The sequence below is a fragment of the Colossoma macropomum genome, unplaced genomic scaffold, assembly GCF_904425465.1.
Source record: "Colossoma macropomum unplaced genomic scaffold, Colossoma_macropomum, whole genome shotgun sequence".
NCBI lineage: Eukaryota > Metazoa > Chordata > Actinopteri > Characiformes > Serrasalmidae > Colossoma > Colossoma macropomum.
Window position 1 is genome coordinate 677,320 of NW_023495386.1, and position 16,489 is coordinate 693,808.

The following is a 16,489-nucleotide window of genomic DNA, read 5'->3' on the forward strand; positions in this document are numbered from 1 at the left end:
TCTTTCTCCACATTTTGGCCGACCTGTTCGATGTCTGATTGTTAGTACACCAGTGGTTTCTTTTTTTTCAGGATATTCCAAATTGTTCTATTTATTTATGCCTAATGCCTGTACAGTGCCTCTCATCAATTTTCCCTCTTTTCTCAACCTCAAGATCACCTGCTTCTCTCCCATAGGCAGTTCCTTGGATGTCATGTTGGTTTATCCTTTTTAACAATTGCAGTTTTCACAGGCAAAACCCAGACTTCAAACCAAGAGACATTTAGGGCTGTTTAAACGAAGCAGTCAATCTAACAAGGCACACTTGGCCAATAAGAAACTCCTGTCAGTCACATGTTCCAGTATTTTTGCTCATTTGAAAAATGGGTGGGTTCAAACAAAAGGTGTCATGTTGTAAGTTGTTTAACAAATCTAGATATAAATGTAAAATCTTTTTATCTCAAACCCTAACGTCTTTAGTGTACAGAAAAAACAAAAGCTCTTCCAATACTTTCGGCAGAGAATGTATATCATGGCTGCAGAATGCACAGATGAACATGAAAGAGAACAAGTGCACAAGAATTTAATCCAATACATAATAAATGCAAACACTATTTAAAAAGTAAAAATAAAACATGAAGATTCCAGAATTTAGGGACAACAAAACAACATGTAGTTGGATCACAAAAACAACTGTGGTTCATACTAGGAAATATTTATAACCAGATTGATCAGTGGCATAACGACTGTCAGCAACTATCAGAAAAAGGCCTTTAAGAAAATGGTTCACCTAAGAATAATTCAAGCTAAAATTTACTTTAATTTAACTTTCTTATACAGGGGTAGAATATAACAAATACATTCTGGCTACTTCTCTGGTGCATAAATATTAAGACAAAGACATGAGTGCACATGCACCACAAAATAAACAGACAATACACACACACACCCACACACACACACATCATCTAAGCCGCTTATCCTTCTGGGTCACGGTGGGGTGCTGGAGCCTATCCCAGCTGCCATTGGGCGGAAGGCAGGATACACCCTGGACAGGTCAACAGTCCATCGCGGGGATGGACAATACAATAAAAGGCAAAATTAAGCAATATCACAGTGTAAATGTAACATTGCATTTTTTAGCAAAGCACCTGTCTGGTGGGTTACAACATGGCTTTCCTCATAAGTTTATACTGGAGAAATGTAGAAAATATATCTGTAGCAGCATGCACAATCGGCATGACATAATCTTTAAAAATGCTGCCACTGCCAGAACTCTCTTTCTCTTTTTTTAGCTGTTCTATCTCCTGGTCCAGCAGCTTGGCCTTCTCCTTGAAGCCTTTCTCCAGGAGGTCTTTCTGTTCGGCCAGTTTGCTCTCCACAGCTTTGTTTAGCTCCTCCTGCTGCAAACGCTTCTCCTCCTCAAACTTCTCCTTCATCTGCTGCAACCGCTCCTGATGACTCTCTTTCTCCACCTGCATCACTTGTGCCATCTCCATCTGTTTCTCCTCTGCTGCCTTTTTCTGCTGCTCTATCAGAGCGGCTTTTTCCCTCTCTTCTGTCAATCATTATTACATACAGAGACAAAGAAGGAAGGGAAGCAAGACAAATACAAATTGAATGATATCTTGTCTGGTAAACCCTGAGCCTTCTTTCTGTCTTATCTTTAGAAGTCTTACATGTTAATTTCAGGATGCTTATTCCTTGAATGGTCCTATTACTTAATAACAAAGTAACGTTACAGTTGAACTTTATTTACATTTATTGACTGCATTCTACATTCTACTTCTGGTTCCAAGTGATATGTTGTAATACTAATAGATTTTTTGATGTTTCAAAGGCTCAAACCCACAGCCTCCATTATATAAAATAAATAACAAACTAAAGCTTACATACACTTTAATAACATCATAGTAGCCAATTTACCTTGAATTTTTTTCTCATTTTCAGTCATTTTTTTGTCAGTCTGGAGAATTGAGTTTGCTTCCACATTTCTGGCCCTTAAAAATTCTTCCAAGACGTCCTCAGCCTGCAGAGGGAACAAACACACACACACAAGGTTCTCAGAAAATTTCTGCAATAGAATTCAAAGTGCATATCAAATACAGTCTAAAAAGGTGATAGGTGTCATAGGCTACCCTCAATCCCTGTTCTTGAATACCTGGTTAAGCATCCAAGTGGCAGTTCTGTCAGGTAAGGATTACACTAGTATCTGGTCTATCTTAGCCCACTCTTCCACTAATTTTGAGCTTCATGTCAAAAGGTATTTCAGAATTGACACATAACCAAATATTATAATAGAAATGATGCATGCAACTACTTTTTTTGTCCAGTGAGGTTATGAAGGACAACAAAAGCAACAGATCTGAAAAAAACAAAACATTTGAAAGGTAATTTTTACAGAAATATTAATATTTACCTTAATGAGGGGAAGTAAACTTTGGGACCTTCTAAGGTTCTAATGGGCATTCATCTTTTTCTTGGATAGTTTTATCTCTTTTTATTAAACTAAGTTTATTTAAATTTTGTAGAAAGGCCAATATTTGGCCCCTAGCTCAGGGAATAACTATATAAATAATGTACATAACCATACAAATATGTATTATTCACAACTGTATTTTGCTGATGATAAAAAATACTGTGAATTGTGCATGTGTTGATTATCTTATTCCATTTGCTTTTATTGAATTTAATATGAAAATGTTCAAAGCACATTTTGGTATAGCATACATCACATAAATGTACAACCCCATTTTCAAAAAAGTTGGGACACTGCAAAATGTAAATTAAACAAAATACAATAATGTGCAAATCATTTAAACCCTATATTTCAGTGAAAATAGTACAAAGACAACAAATCAAATGTTGAAACTGAGAAATGTTATTGTTTTTTGAAAAATATATGCCCATTTTGAATTTGATGCCAACAACACGTTCCAAAAAGCTGGGACGGGGCATGTTTACCAATGTGTTTCATCACCTCATCTTTTAACAACACCCTGTAAGCGTTTGGTAATTGAGGAGACTAATTGCTGTAGTTTTGAAAGTGAAATGTTTTCAGATTTTTGCTTAATATAGAATTTCAGCTGCTCAACATTTCAGAGTCTCTTTTGTAGTATTTTCCATTTTATAATGTGCCAAATGTTTTCAGTGGCGACAGGTCTGGCTGCAGGCAGGCCAGTTTAGTGCCCGGACTCTATTAATACAGAGCCATGCTGTTGTAATACATGCAGAATGTGGTTTGACATTGTCTTGCTGAAATAAACAAGACCTTCCCTGAAAAGACATCATCTATATAGTTATATAACAAATATAGTTTTATATATATATATATATATATATATATATATATATATATATATAAAACTTTATTTGCTATTTCATGTTGAGAAATGTTATCCTTGAATTGTTGTACTATTTGATCGTGCAGTCTATCACAGAATAGTGAACCCCTCCTCATCTTTACTTTTGTAAGACTCAGCCTCATTTTATACCCAATCATGTTATTGACCTGGTGCCAATTAATCACCAGGTGTTTTTTTAAGCATTACACATCTTTAGCAGCCTTTTGTTGCCTCTGTCCCAACTTTTTTGAAACATGTTGCTGGCATCAAATTCATGACCACCTCCTAGCATTTTTACCTTGACTCCTTTGTTGGGCTGTATATGGTACTGGGTGATGATGCTGTCTCTGTGCCTACAATAGAGTTCGTATCCTCCAGGCTTTGTGTAAACTCCCTGCTGCAGGTTCTTATTCATCTCTTCATGCAGATCAGACAGCAGCTCCTGACACTTTTTCTCTGATACCTCAATGTTCTCATGAAGTAGCACAGCATAGTGCTTATCTACTGCCTCCTGAAAACCCATAGCCACACACAGAGACATAAATTAAAAAAATTTGGAATTAGGCAATAAGTGTTCCTGTGTTATCAGTTTGCAATTCTCATCAGAATTGTGGCCAAAAGGTGAAAAGGACAGACAGAGACTGCCGGCGTGTTTCACGTCTTGTGAATAAAAATAACTTCACTTCCAGGCAAGAATTACAACTACATTTCTTGCACAGGTGACTAATTTTTTGTCCGGTGAACTTATATGGCATAATCCTTGCAAATATATAAGGTCTGAATTGTTTTTTAAAATACTTTTTTTACAGTGGGACTGCAGTTTGAACTAATTAAGTATAATGAAATAGTGCCAGTAACCAGTTAGTCCAGGTAGGGTCGCAGGGCAGGGGGACCTGGAGCCTATCCCAGCGGTCAGTGGGTAGGATACACCCTGGAGAGGTCGGTAGTCCATCGCAGGGCAAATTAAGAATTGTCATTAGAAAAAAAAATGCAATTAAGTAAACTTTTTTGTGTCTTAATGAAAAAATCTGTCTGCTAGTTATGTACTTGCTAGCGTTTTTGAGTTGTATTCAATGTTAGCTAAAATTGTCAATACTGAAACATTTGGTAAAGTTTCAGAGGCATTATTGGTAGTGACAAAATGGAATGTTCAATAATTTATTTCAAAAACATAAAGACAATTAATGTATAGTGTCACTATAGAAAGAAGAATTTTAGTGTGAAGTCCAAGACAGTTAAAAGACCGAAATGTGTTTTCAACACTGACTTTGAACTACTTTGGTCGAATGATCCACATATACTACATATATACTAATAATCATCTGTTACTCTACTAATGTTAATTAATGTACTAATTTCCTGCTCACAAGAAACTATGCTTATACTTTTTTATTAGGTACATCTACCATATAACATACAAGTGCAATTACTTTGTATGTATACAGTTTATGTATATGTGACATAGGTGTTTAATTGCACAGAAATGCATTGCCAATTGAATGCGTCACTCTAGTGCTGCTGCACATGAGCTCAAGGTCAATATGCCCAATGCCAAGTGACAGCTAGAGAGAATAAAGCTCCACGGCCCAATGCTGTGAAACTGTATTCTCTGGAGTGATGGAACACCATCAAATATATTTTGGATGAGTTGGAGTGGCACTTCAGAACTAATCCAACATCAGCACCTGACCTTACTAATGCTTCTACAGCTCAGTGCACTCAAATCCTAACAGCAATGTCCCATATATTAGTGTAAAGCCTTCCCAAAAGAGCTGACGCTGTAACTACAGCAAAGGTAAGGGGGTGGGAGGAATAAACTTTACGAATACAAAATATTCAAAATGACTAACTTACTGTTAATTTCCTGAGATACTCTCCTTGTTCATCCTTAAAGGAGCGCCTCATGAATTCAGTGGTGGCTATGTTGCTAAGCTTCTGGTGTTCAGCAGAAATCTCATTTATGCTGACAGGAAACTTCACCTGTGATACATCATTACAGATTCAGATTCTAAAACAAAGTGTTTATTGTTGTATATTTGTTCAGTGTTTCTGTCAGTGGTTGGGTGGTAACATTTTTTAACTCTTAGAAGTTGCTGTTATTACTTGAGTTAACAAAAGTATGTTTTAATACCTATATAATTATTTCTCACTTATTGCTTGTTGAAACAAGCAGAAATTCTGTCAGAAGTGTAAGTTTTCAACTTTATACAACATTTGTGTTCATAAATAAGTTAGAAAGTAATTATTTTATTATTAATCATTTGTTGAAAAGGTACATTTGGGCATAGTGCAAATGACCTTTTCCCACATTTCTGTCATTTCTTGAAATCAAAACGAACCTGTCAATACAAAGTGTAAGCTGAATGTTAATGTAATCCATTGTACGACCTACATAATTTCATTTGAATAGTGTAGAAAAATGAAAGTCGTAACTCTTAATTATCCTGTTAAGTGTTAACTCATATGTTACTCTGAGAGTAAAAATGAGCAAAAGCTAAGAAATATACTGATGCGGAAAATTGTACCTATAGCATTACAACTACATTTCTTGTATTGTTATAAAAGGAAACCAGTAACATTACTTGTACTTACATAATCAAGTTACAATTACTTAATTTCTTGCAATAAGTTGCTATCACTGAATCCAGGCAAGTTTCTACTGTCTGGTTGAAAATTCAAGTGTAAATGTCAAACTCACAAAGACCAGAAAAAAGATAGTACGCAATGTAGTAACCCAGAATTCCTAGTGAGTTAGCTGATTTCTATTTATTTTTCCTTCTTGTGATTCTTTCCTCCTGTGATTTCTTATTTTTCCTTCAGATGTTGTTTTCAAACAAAAATTTTCACATGGTTACATATGGGTTTGGATGCACTGTGCAAATTTTAGGTATTCCAGGCATTAATGTGTTTAATGTTTCTGCTTAGTAGTGAGTTTGCTTGTAACAAAACCATTTAAATTACTGTCAACAACAGTAGTTTTTCTCAAAGCCATTATAAGAGTACGTAACCCTTAAAACTTTTTTTTTCTTTTTTTATTGTACCACATTTGTGGTCATTACAAAAATCTAGTAATTACAAGTTTCTGCAACAATATAGTTTGTGATGTATGCTTATAGTTTATTTTGTTAAAAGCTTGAATGTATTCAACTCCATGTATAATTACAGACAAAAGAAAAACTTTTCAAAGCTTAATTCATTTTAGATAATGAGTTACCTCAAATAGTTTGAGTAAAATGAACATATGAGGGTTTTCTGTGCGTGTGTAAATGGGAACATATTTTGCAAAATCAAATGAATAAAAGATAATGGAGAAACCTTTTCCATTCCACTCTGGTACACCTTAAGCCCTTCCTGTACAGCAGCCTGGTTCTCTATCTGTGCCATGGCGACCACAGCATTCTCCAGACAGGGCACTTTGCCGCTACAGATTGTATCCACGTACAACTTCACCAGATGACCAAACACTGATAATACACACACACACACACACACACACACACACACACAAAGTTATAGTATTATTATGCAGTTATGCAGATGCAGTCACTTTACTAACTAATTAGATGAATAAACAAAAGTGTGTAAATAAAGAATTAGATTAAAAGTGAATTGTGCTAAAGCTCTTACTCCTTCCAGTGACTTTGTGTCCTCCTTTAAGTGTTTTCACATTGCTCTCTTTAAAGATATAGTCACAGAAACGCTGTGTGACCTTCAGGAAGTCTGGCCAAATATCACGCTCGTCCAGGCTCTCAAGGCGAGCCATGTTCTCTTGGGAGGCCGGCAACGGGAACACAAAGCACTTTCTGGTAGGGAAATAACTTCGAATACACTGCCGTGGAAGATTATAACTGCTTTGCTTCTTGCCCATGCCTGCAGCAAGAAAGAAAAAAGGAAAAAAGCAATTTTTAGTTTTATATGTGAAGATTACACAATAGTAAATATAAGCAGGCAATTTTACATGAACGGTTTTATTTTAACAAGGCTTTTATTACCCCTACAGTTCCTAATTACTCCCTTACGTTGTTCAGTATTATAGTCCACAAGCAAGGCCAGAAAATAAATTGGTATGCTTTTGACACAAATAAGGCATTTTGGTTATATGAGGTTTTCTGCATTTGCATATCTGATCAAAGCTAAGTAACAAGAACTCAAAAAAGAACTAAAGTGCAGCTTTGCTCTATGAAGAGCTCCACTAAAGCTGTCTTCCAAACCTTATCTTTGTTCTTTATGTCTAAATGCTTATTGTTGTTGACCAAACAAAAACAAATATCTCCAAAATGCTAACTTTCGAGGAGAAGACTAAAGATTCATTGCTTTTAATGTAAGTTCATGTAAACAGGTTTTATTCCAAGCAGTTTTGGAGCATTTATATTGGTTCATCCTTCTTGAAAATTTCACACCATATAAAGGGTAACTGCTGTATTCAAATGATTCACATGGCCGTCGTTAGAAAACACATTAATAAGAGCTGGTTCTGTCTTTAAGGATACAATCAGCTAGTATAGATTCCATATCCCAAATCTAAATGCCACAAATTACCAAAGGAAGCTGAGAGATGTCCCTTCCCTGGTGTCTTTGGTCTGGCAGCCCTTCTTCTATTGTGGATTTTTAAAATATATTTCTTATTATTACCTTTCTTTAGCTGAAGGGCAAAATCCAGGTACTCGTCCTCAGTGACCTGACCCCTTTTCTCGATCACCAGCTCCAGAACAAAGTCTCGCACCGTCCAAATGAAATTTGGGAAAAACTGCACAAACTGAGAGTCGTCCTGCTCCTCCTCATCTTCAGCTCCTGCTGGTGAAGGTGACTTGATCCTAATGTGCTCTGCAAGCTCAGTGACATAGCTACAACGTGTTGAGGAGTTACCACTTAAAATGAAGTTTTGCAATTTGGGTTTAGGTTTCAGATGGGTTGTTTATATATGTGGCTGGCTTTGGGTGTTAGGGAAAATTGTGAGTCAAGATGAAGAATGCTTGTGTTTAGTGTATAGTATGTGTATGTATACCTCTGTCTATTTTTGGAAAGAAACTTCTTAACAACCCTAAGATAAGTGGTTGAGATTAGGTTATATTTAAGGTCTTGTTAATATGCTACAGTAGCAGTGTCATTACTATGGTTATGTGTTGGGTGGATGTTAGGGTTGTTTTTCTGTGGGCTAGAATGAAGGATACTGCAGCTTTTCCAGTGCTGTGTTGTCGATGGTGCCACGGCTGTTGTAGACCAGAGTGCTGCTGAACAGAACAGCCAAGCAGAAGATCCAGGCATCGTTCTTAGAGTCTCCCTAGAAGAAGCCAACTCATTATTATTATTACAGTGCATTGTGAAGCATTGGTTGTACATTCTATATGCATCATGTAGCAAAGTGGCAGTACTTTATGTCATCGCTGTCGGGGACAAAACCTTTCAATTATTTTACTGAATTTGAAAATGCCAGCTGTTCTTTACACTATGTTAAAATTTCACAAGGAATGGAGTCACATGGAAGAAAATCTTGTTTCATTACAGGCCATTTTGAAGATAAGAAAGATTTGTTTTACCTGTAAAGTTACTCTTTTGTTGATATGTTTCGCTGCGACACTGACAATAGCACAGTTTAAAGAAAATAAAGTGACTAATGCCCTTCATATTCCTAATTTTATTGTCTTAAGGTTTGAATGTATATTGTGTGTGTTTTCAGGAGGAAGATGTTATGGCTAAAGTGTTGTTATGGAGTTTGTATTCTTACCTTATCTACATCCCCCAGTCCCTCAGTGTCCAGCAGCACTAAAGTGTGTTCTGCTTTAGAAGGGTGTGGGACACACCACATCCAGATGCCCTTAGTCTTAGACTCAATGGTGCTGCCCAGGGCAAAACCTCAAACAACCACAGACAATTATGACTTAGTAATATTGAATTACAGCAGTACTGAATTGAAGTACAGACTGTAATTGTCACACCTGTCTGTTTGAAAGGCAGGATGGCTACACAAACCTGTTTATACCCTATCAAGTGTCCAGCCTTTTTATTTTGTTGTTCTGTTTTTAAACTTCAGGGTATGAAAAGGTACAAATATGTACCTTCTTTTCTGGGAAAAACTTATTGAAGGTATACAGTTGGAGCTCAAAATGACTATTGTACCTTCAAGGATACATTTACATTGTTTGTACTGTAACAAACAAAAAATGTACCTGCACAGTACCTTTTTCCTTGTCACAGTGTAAACTGTGGAACTCAATTCCACACATTTAAAAACATATCTTTTTAATTTAGAGTTTAATGAAAAAATTCTTCCTGATTGCTCTTACCAGTTTGTTTTCCTGCCAGGCGGTTCATGAGGTAAGATTTCCCCGTGCGGTAGAGCCCCACCACAGACACCACCACCACCGGCTGGTTAATCCCGTACAGGTACTCAATAGCTCCAGTGTTTACATGCAGTGACCCGTTTACATTTTCCACCATACAGATGGGCTCTGGCATGGGATCTCTGCACATGATGTTTTCTTGCTCTGCTGTCTGGAGAATGGCATAAAACTTATTGTAAATATGTTAGACAACCATTTTGAACAGCCATAATTGCACTTAGTCTGTTTTATTATTAAATAAATTGTTATTTAGATATAATGTGTTGTTTTATGATGTCTAATTTGGGGGGGTGCAATGATAAACATGCATTCACTGGCCACAATATTAGGTACACCTTACTTTTATCTACACTAATTGTGCATTTTATCAGCTTCACGTACCTTATAAGTACCTATTATAGTGCTACAATTACAAACTGTAGTCCATTTGTTTCTCTGCATAATTTGGTAGCCTCCTTTAACCCCATTCATCAGTAGTGTTGAAGAACAGGATGAATGAGGATTAACAAATTATTTAGAGAAACAGTAGACTGGACTGCAATCTGTAATTGTAGAACTCAGGAGCATTCCACCAAATTTTGAGCTCTTGGCACTGTTGTGTGCCCCAGGCCTGATCCCAAAAAATCAAGAAAAAGGGTTTATGTTGTATTTCTTTATGAGGTTATTTGGTATGCATTTAAGGGTAAAACAGCTAACAATCAATAAGGTAAGCTCCACTTTTACTGCAAACATTTTTTTTTCTTGATAACTAAAATCATCTAGACAATATATCTAATAATTCTCATTTTGATGTTGTAAGCTTATTTTAAGATTATTTCACTTATTTGCAGGCATTTTTACTTGCTTGAGGTAATTTTTTCAAATTAAATTTTCTCATTATATTGGCAGATAAGTTGGCTAGTTTCAAGCATGTTTCTTAAAACAAGCAAAATTATCTGTCAATGAGGTTAGATAATCTGATTACTAAAATCACTTAAGTAAAAATGTCTAAAATTGAGTTAAATAATTGTAAAATAAGCAAGATGAGAAATATAAAATATTTACTAGCTTTAAAATAATTTCACTTGCAAAGTGACCATTTTTGCAGTGTTGAATCATCAATTTTACTGTGGTTGAAAAAAGATAAGACTTAAACTAAAAGGTCTCTGTTAAAGACAATCAGTGTAATTACAGAGAAAAACTAAACAAAATTACTATCATTTTCACTCAAAATGCTCAACAATGCATGGGGGCAGGAAGCAGGCAAATAAGCAGAACTCATCATCAAAGTTATTTGTATAAAACAGAAAAAAATCAAATTTAGCAAAATAAGAAACCAAAATTGCAAGCCTTTTGAAGGGTGCCCCATCCAGGCAGGGCCCAGGTTAGTCAAGTCCACCCATACAGTCTATAGGTCCACCATTAATTGCGGTCTGGTGGCCCTAGTGATCCTATGCGTTGAGTAGTGATTACCGTTTCACAGTAAACCACTGTAAAATTCCTGAACTCCATTATAGGACTTTATAATGATGCCTCATGTATGTTCATGACGTCAGTTAGTGCAAACCGCTTCACTCAGCCAAAACCTCCCCAAAACCTCTGCACTCTAAAATTAAAGGAAGATCATGGACAAATAAAAACCTAATTTAACTCTTCGTTTTTAACAGTTTAGCTCCATTCACCCCAATTCATTGAAGACTTGCTTGCAGGCACCATCTGGTGTTCTGATCTCATGTTTTTGATTTAACACGAGAAATAGGAAGTAGCCAAGCTCTCCTTAAACTGGCTCAGAGATTTTTACCTTTTAAAGAGAACCAATGCCGTGGTGCTAATCGGAAGATTGTATATACGAGATGGTAAGTAGTAAATATGACTAAACACTGTTTGGGTGCTTGTTCATAGATACGCCATCGAAACCATAGAGATGTGGAGAATACAGGGTTGGGATAGCTACTGAAAATGAGTAGTCAGCTACTTTGCAGCTACTTTCCCAAAATTTGTAGCTAGCTACAATTTAGCTACTTTTCCAGAAAAAGTAGTGACTACTTTTTAGCTACTTTTTGAAAATTAGTGCACTACTTTTTAGCTACTTTCAAAGCGCAATTGTCAGAATGTTTGTGAATCTCCACCTCACACACCAAACAAGCCCAACTGAACAAGACACTGCATTTAGTCATGTGCCAGAAAGAAACATATACCTGAAAAGCTGCAAATATACAAACAGATCACCAGTGAATTTAAGTTTAACCAACAATCAAACTTACACAACCAAAGGCATGATATCCAACAAAAATGTAGACTAAGTAAAGGCAAAGTCAATCATTCCAGGTTTTTCCTAACAAAAATCAACATAAATAACTGTATATAAACCAAACAATATTGTGCAAATCATTGTCAACTGTTGAAATAAAACTGCTCCAATTTAGTTCTAACACGGTTTTCACAATAAATGGTCTTAAACGCTGTAGTTAACGCATAACTGCTAATTCATCAACGTTTAACGCTGGTCACACAGTAATGCAGACAACGAAAAGGCAAAGAGAGATACTTAAGACAAACGTCGATAATTTGAAAATGAATGGACTTATTTGCATTTATAAGAACTCAGCAGGTTTCCTCATGTCTCCTCCTCTAGTCTGCAACAACTCGCGTAGCTGAAGGCGCTTCTCATTTTCCAGCTTCTCGTTCGAATTTTCCCGTTCCACCTTAAATGGCGCAGCAGTACAATCTGGCGCCTCAGGCACCATTTAAGGTGGAATGGGAGAATTCGAGCGAGAAGCAGGAGAATGAGAAACGACTTCAGCTTCATACAAAGTCAAACATTAAGAGACATTTTACAAGAAACTCGCGGAAAGGTTTCCTGAGATGCGAGAGAAGCGGGTACAGCTGAGCTAAAGGTTAAAGCAGAGCAAAGTAAGTCTGCGTTTTTGTTTCTATTATTAGTCAAGATGGTAAAACGAACATAAAATGTTTTGGCTCCCAAGCCGGTTTCATTTTTGTTGAAAGGACAAAATGGCTCTTCTTAATGTTTCGGTTGGCGACCCCTGAGCTAAGCCTACTAGTAAGCGATGATCAAGCGCGTGCCCGTTTACTCGAACTGTCCGCGGCTCAGTCAGGATTGCATAGCTGCCAACAGCCCAGTTAACGACCGCGTTCTGTGGTTCACATTTTGCGCGGATTGTCTGAAGCCTGTAGCTAAATTGTAGCGAAAATTATCGCTATAGCTACACAAAAAATTTCTAGGCGCTACAGCTATTAGCTACATTTCATAAAACTGTAGCGGCTACAGCTATTAGCTACAAAAAATTGTAGTTAACTACAAAAAGTAGCGCGCTACTTAGCTACCCCCCCATCCCTGGGAGAATACATGTCCTGCTTTTTCTTTGTCATGCTAAAAAGCACATAGATCTAATAGAAGTGCATCAGGTATACATTTTTCCACATTCACTGCGAGTTAAGTGTTTTTCACTTAAAGGTTAAAGGTCGCGTTATGCATCACATCTCGTAAACTCGTGTATCATCTAGAATCCAGAGTTTACCCGTTGTAAATACCACTTTGCTGGCCAAGCGGGAAGACTGTTATTTCTGACCCCATTTGAACACAGCTCTAACTAGGATAAACGCTAGGTAGGATATTTATATTGCCCCAATCACACAATACCACCAGCGCTAGGAGGGCAAAGGCAAGCACAGCTTCCTTCCTGAGTCCAATGAAGCCAGCCACCATATCTTTTTGAACTGCTGCTAACGCAACTTCAATTGACAGCTGAACACACCCTTGGAGGAGAACGCTAACTGCCAATTCTGTTACATCAGACAGATGCCTGGGCTGACTAGCATGCACTGGGTGATGGGGGAAGAGAAGGGCCATCCAACCCACCCAGGGAGAGCGAAGCTAGTTGTGCTCTCTTGGACTCTCAGCTTTGAATAGAAACCTGACTTCAGCCTCATTAAAACTACAGGTAGGATAGTTTCATAGTCTAAATGTCCTTTTTAGAAAATATTACCATTATTAAAAAGAATTAGAATGTTTTGAGAGCCTGTACCAGCTTATGAGGGAGTATGTAGTATTATTAAACGGTATCTGTACTAAATTAGGGCGGCACGGTGGGGCAGTGGGTAGCTGCCTCACAGCAAAAATGGCCTGGGTTCGATTCTCAGCCGGGCGACCAGGGTCATTTCTGTGTGGAGTTTGCCTGTTCTCCCCATGTCTGCGTGGGTTTCCTCCGGGTACTCCGGTTTCCTCCCACAGTCCAAAAACATGCAGTCAGGCTGATTGGACATGCTAAATTGCCCCTAGGTGTGAGTGTGTGACTGTGTATGTCTGTCTGTCTGCCCTGCGATGGAGTGGCGACCTGTCCAGGGTGTATCCTGCCTTCCGCCCAATGACAGCTGGGATAGGCTCGCAGCACCCCACTGCGACCCAGAAGGATAAGCGGTTTAGAAGATGTATGTATATACTAAATTACATTAAAAACATAATAAAACGTAAACACTCTCATATTTGAACCATTTGAATCTGTCATGGACACATAGTACCACCTTTAATATGAATGCACATTTGATATGGTTTTCGTATGTCATAACCAATCAGCACTCAGTAGCAGTAATGCTAACCAGTGTTAGACAATTAAACTTAATCTTTATGGAAAAATAGAGTGCACAGTGCTGCTAATGTTATTTGTAGTTTTCAGTATAAAACAATACTATGTGATACTATATATATATATTTTTATATTCTTAATATTTTATTTTTACCTTTTCTTGTTTTAACTGCAAGTCCAACAAAAAAAATGGAACCACTTGTTCAAAGTGGTAATACCCTTTTAAGGTGATGTTCAAAAAAGCCTTGCCAGTCCTCTAGACACCTGTAAGAACATCAGAGAACTATAAGTACTGCTCCAGTATCATGTTGAATATTTTTGCACTGAACCTATAATGTTAAAGTATAATGCATTTTCCAATACACATCCTTATAGTACATTATGTTCCTGAGTTGGAAAAAATGATATCAGAAACATTAATTGTTAAAAATTGGTTACAGAAAATATCTTACTACTTAGCTACTTAAATCCAAATGCAGTGCTTTGTTAACACCTAGTTTACGGAAGTGCTTCAATACTATAGGCCTTAACAAAGGCATCATCTGTGCATCTGCACTCCATACAAAGGTGGTAGTATGCGATAAGGTACATTTCTTAACCATCATGTCAGTTGCATTTCACATTTGCTCAGGTTAATACGAATGCTTTTTACACAATTCAAATGTTCATTGCTTTTCTTGCTTACAAAAAATGTACATGGGATGTAGTTCATGAGAAAAGTCACAAGCCCATAAAATTAGCTTCTGTAGCACACACCATACATGCGAAGGCAAAGACGGCATGGGTAACTACAGTGGGAGGTTTAAAAATGATTAAAATTAAATACATTTTTAAAGTAAAATATGTCAAATTTACCAAAATACAAACAATTTGAGACCAAGGACTACAATATACAGTGAAAAAAATGACTGACATGAAAATTACAAGAAGTTGGAATAAAAAATCGTATTCAGAACAACTGGTTTCCAATTTCCTTACTGTAGACTGTACAGTTTTATGTCCTAAGGCATAAATGTGTCAAGCTGCTATTTGTGTACATGAACTATGAAATGAACAGAACATCTTACCGTGCTTTCGCCGCTGCTGTAAGAAGAGGAGCTGTGTACTGAAAAGTGGTGTTGTAGCACGGACCAGAGCGAGTGTGCAAAAGGAAAGCAGGTTGCTGCTCGTTGTTAGTGCTGCGGTTATTCTGTTTCTGGCGCAGAGGGAGAGCATGTCCTTTTCAGAGCTTAGGACCCGCCCAAAACCGATGCAGTCGGCACATCATTCAGGAAAAGAAGGGCTTTCCGAGAAATCACGCACAGGACCAGGCAGCCTAGCGACGCTGCAAGGTCGTGTATGCTGCAGGAATTTGCAGCCCAGTGATAATACAGCACAGTCTCTGATACTTGAACAGTTAGCTAGACATAGCTAGAAAGACAAACACAGTTTATGTGTTTATTAGTTCAGACGTGTTTTTATCTTATCTTCTTTAACTTCTTAGGACATACGTTTGCCTATTTCGCTTTCTCTCGTTCTCTTTCAGTTTCACTTTTAGTGACCGCAGGGGTCATGGATGGATTCAGTACCTTGTAAGGACAAACCAGTACGAGGCACGGACACCGTGCGCTATATTTACTTGCCAGATGAATTACAGAGATTAACTGGGGCATACGTGAGGTGTTTTTGTGTCTGTATCTGTTGGGGCGCTTAATTTTTATATTTGATACAAATTAGTAAAAAGATACTAATATTTTTCATTGGATACAGGCAAAAAAGTCTTGTCTTTACTGTTAATGTTTACAGCTTAAAGTAAACTAGATATGCATTTCCTGAAGGACATATAAGTGTTTGCAAAGCAATAGATAGATAGTTACAGATAGACACATGGATAGATAGGTCGAGTTATAGATAAGTGGAGTAGATAGATAGATAGATAGATAGATAGATCGATAGATAGATAGATAGATAGATAGATGGATACATAGATGTGTGGAGTTGTAGATAGATAAATCGAGTTATAGATAGATAGATAGATGGAGAGTGATAGAAGGATAGATACATAGTACATAATTAACTTAGTTATATGTTGCAATTGAATTAATAATATGATAAGGCTATACAAAAAAAATTGTAAATAAGACAAATACCACATTGAATACTACCTGAGATAACCACCTGAATATGACCTGGTAGACAGAGAGAGAGGGAGAGATAGAGAGACAGTCTCTCCACAGAATCCCCTTCTCTAAGGGCTTGTTCC

General features: G+C 37.1%; 1 protein-coding gene across 6 annotated transcripts; it reads right to left on the bottom strand.

Moving 5' to 3' along the window:
• Positions 1–547: 547 nt before the first annotated feature.
• LOC118802004 (guanylate-binding protein 1-like) lies at positions 548–16,130 on the bottom strand. Of its 6 annotated transcripts, XM_036562437.1 has the most exons (12): positions 15,315–16,129; positions 14,402–14,511; positions 9,608–9,815; positions 9,049–9,176; positions 8,495–8,604; positions 7,956–8,167; positions 6,951–7,193; positions 6,639–6,787; positions 5,178–5,303; positions 3,622–3,834; positions 1,906–2,008; positions 548–1,537 (listed from the first exon to the last, which is right to left on the bottom strand). In XM_036562437.1, the coding sequence occupies exons 3-12, from the start codon at positions 9,792–9,794 to the stop codon at positions 1,143–1,145; spliced, it is 1,866 nt and encodes a 621-aa protein (XP_036418330.1). In that variant the 5' UTR covers positions 9,795–9,815; positions 14,402–14,511; positions 15,315–16,129; the 3' UTR covers positions 548–1,142. The 6 variants fall into 6 exon arrangements, with proteins under 6 accessions (XP_036418330.1, XP_036418331.1, XP_036418329.1 ...); XM_036562438.1 differs by lacking the exon at positions 14,402–14,511 and having other exon boundaries at positions 548–1,534; positions 15,315–16,130; XM_036562436.1 differs by lacking the exon at positions 14,402–14,511.
• Positions 16,131–16,489: the final 359 nt, after the last annotated feature.

Bases quoted from the DNA above. Each gene is read 5' to 3' on its own strand.
- LOC118802004 (XM_036562436.1), bottom strand. From the start codon at position 9,794: ATGTGCAGAGATCCCATGCCAGAGCCCATCTGTATGGTGGAAAATGTA. The intron at 5,304-6,638 runs GTTTCTCCATTA...GATGTATCACAG, and splicing joins ACCAGAGTGGAATGGAAAAG to GTGAAGTTTCCTGTCAGCAT. The intron at 2,009-3,621 runs GTAAAAATGCTA...TTCCCTCTGCAG, and splicing joins AGCCCAACAAAGGAGTCAAG to GCTGAGGACGTCTTGGAAGA.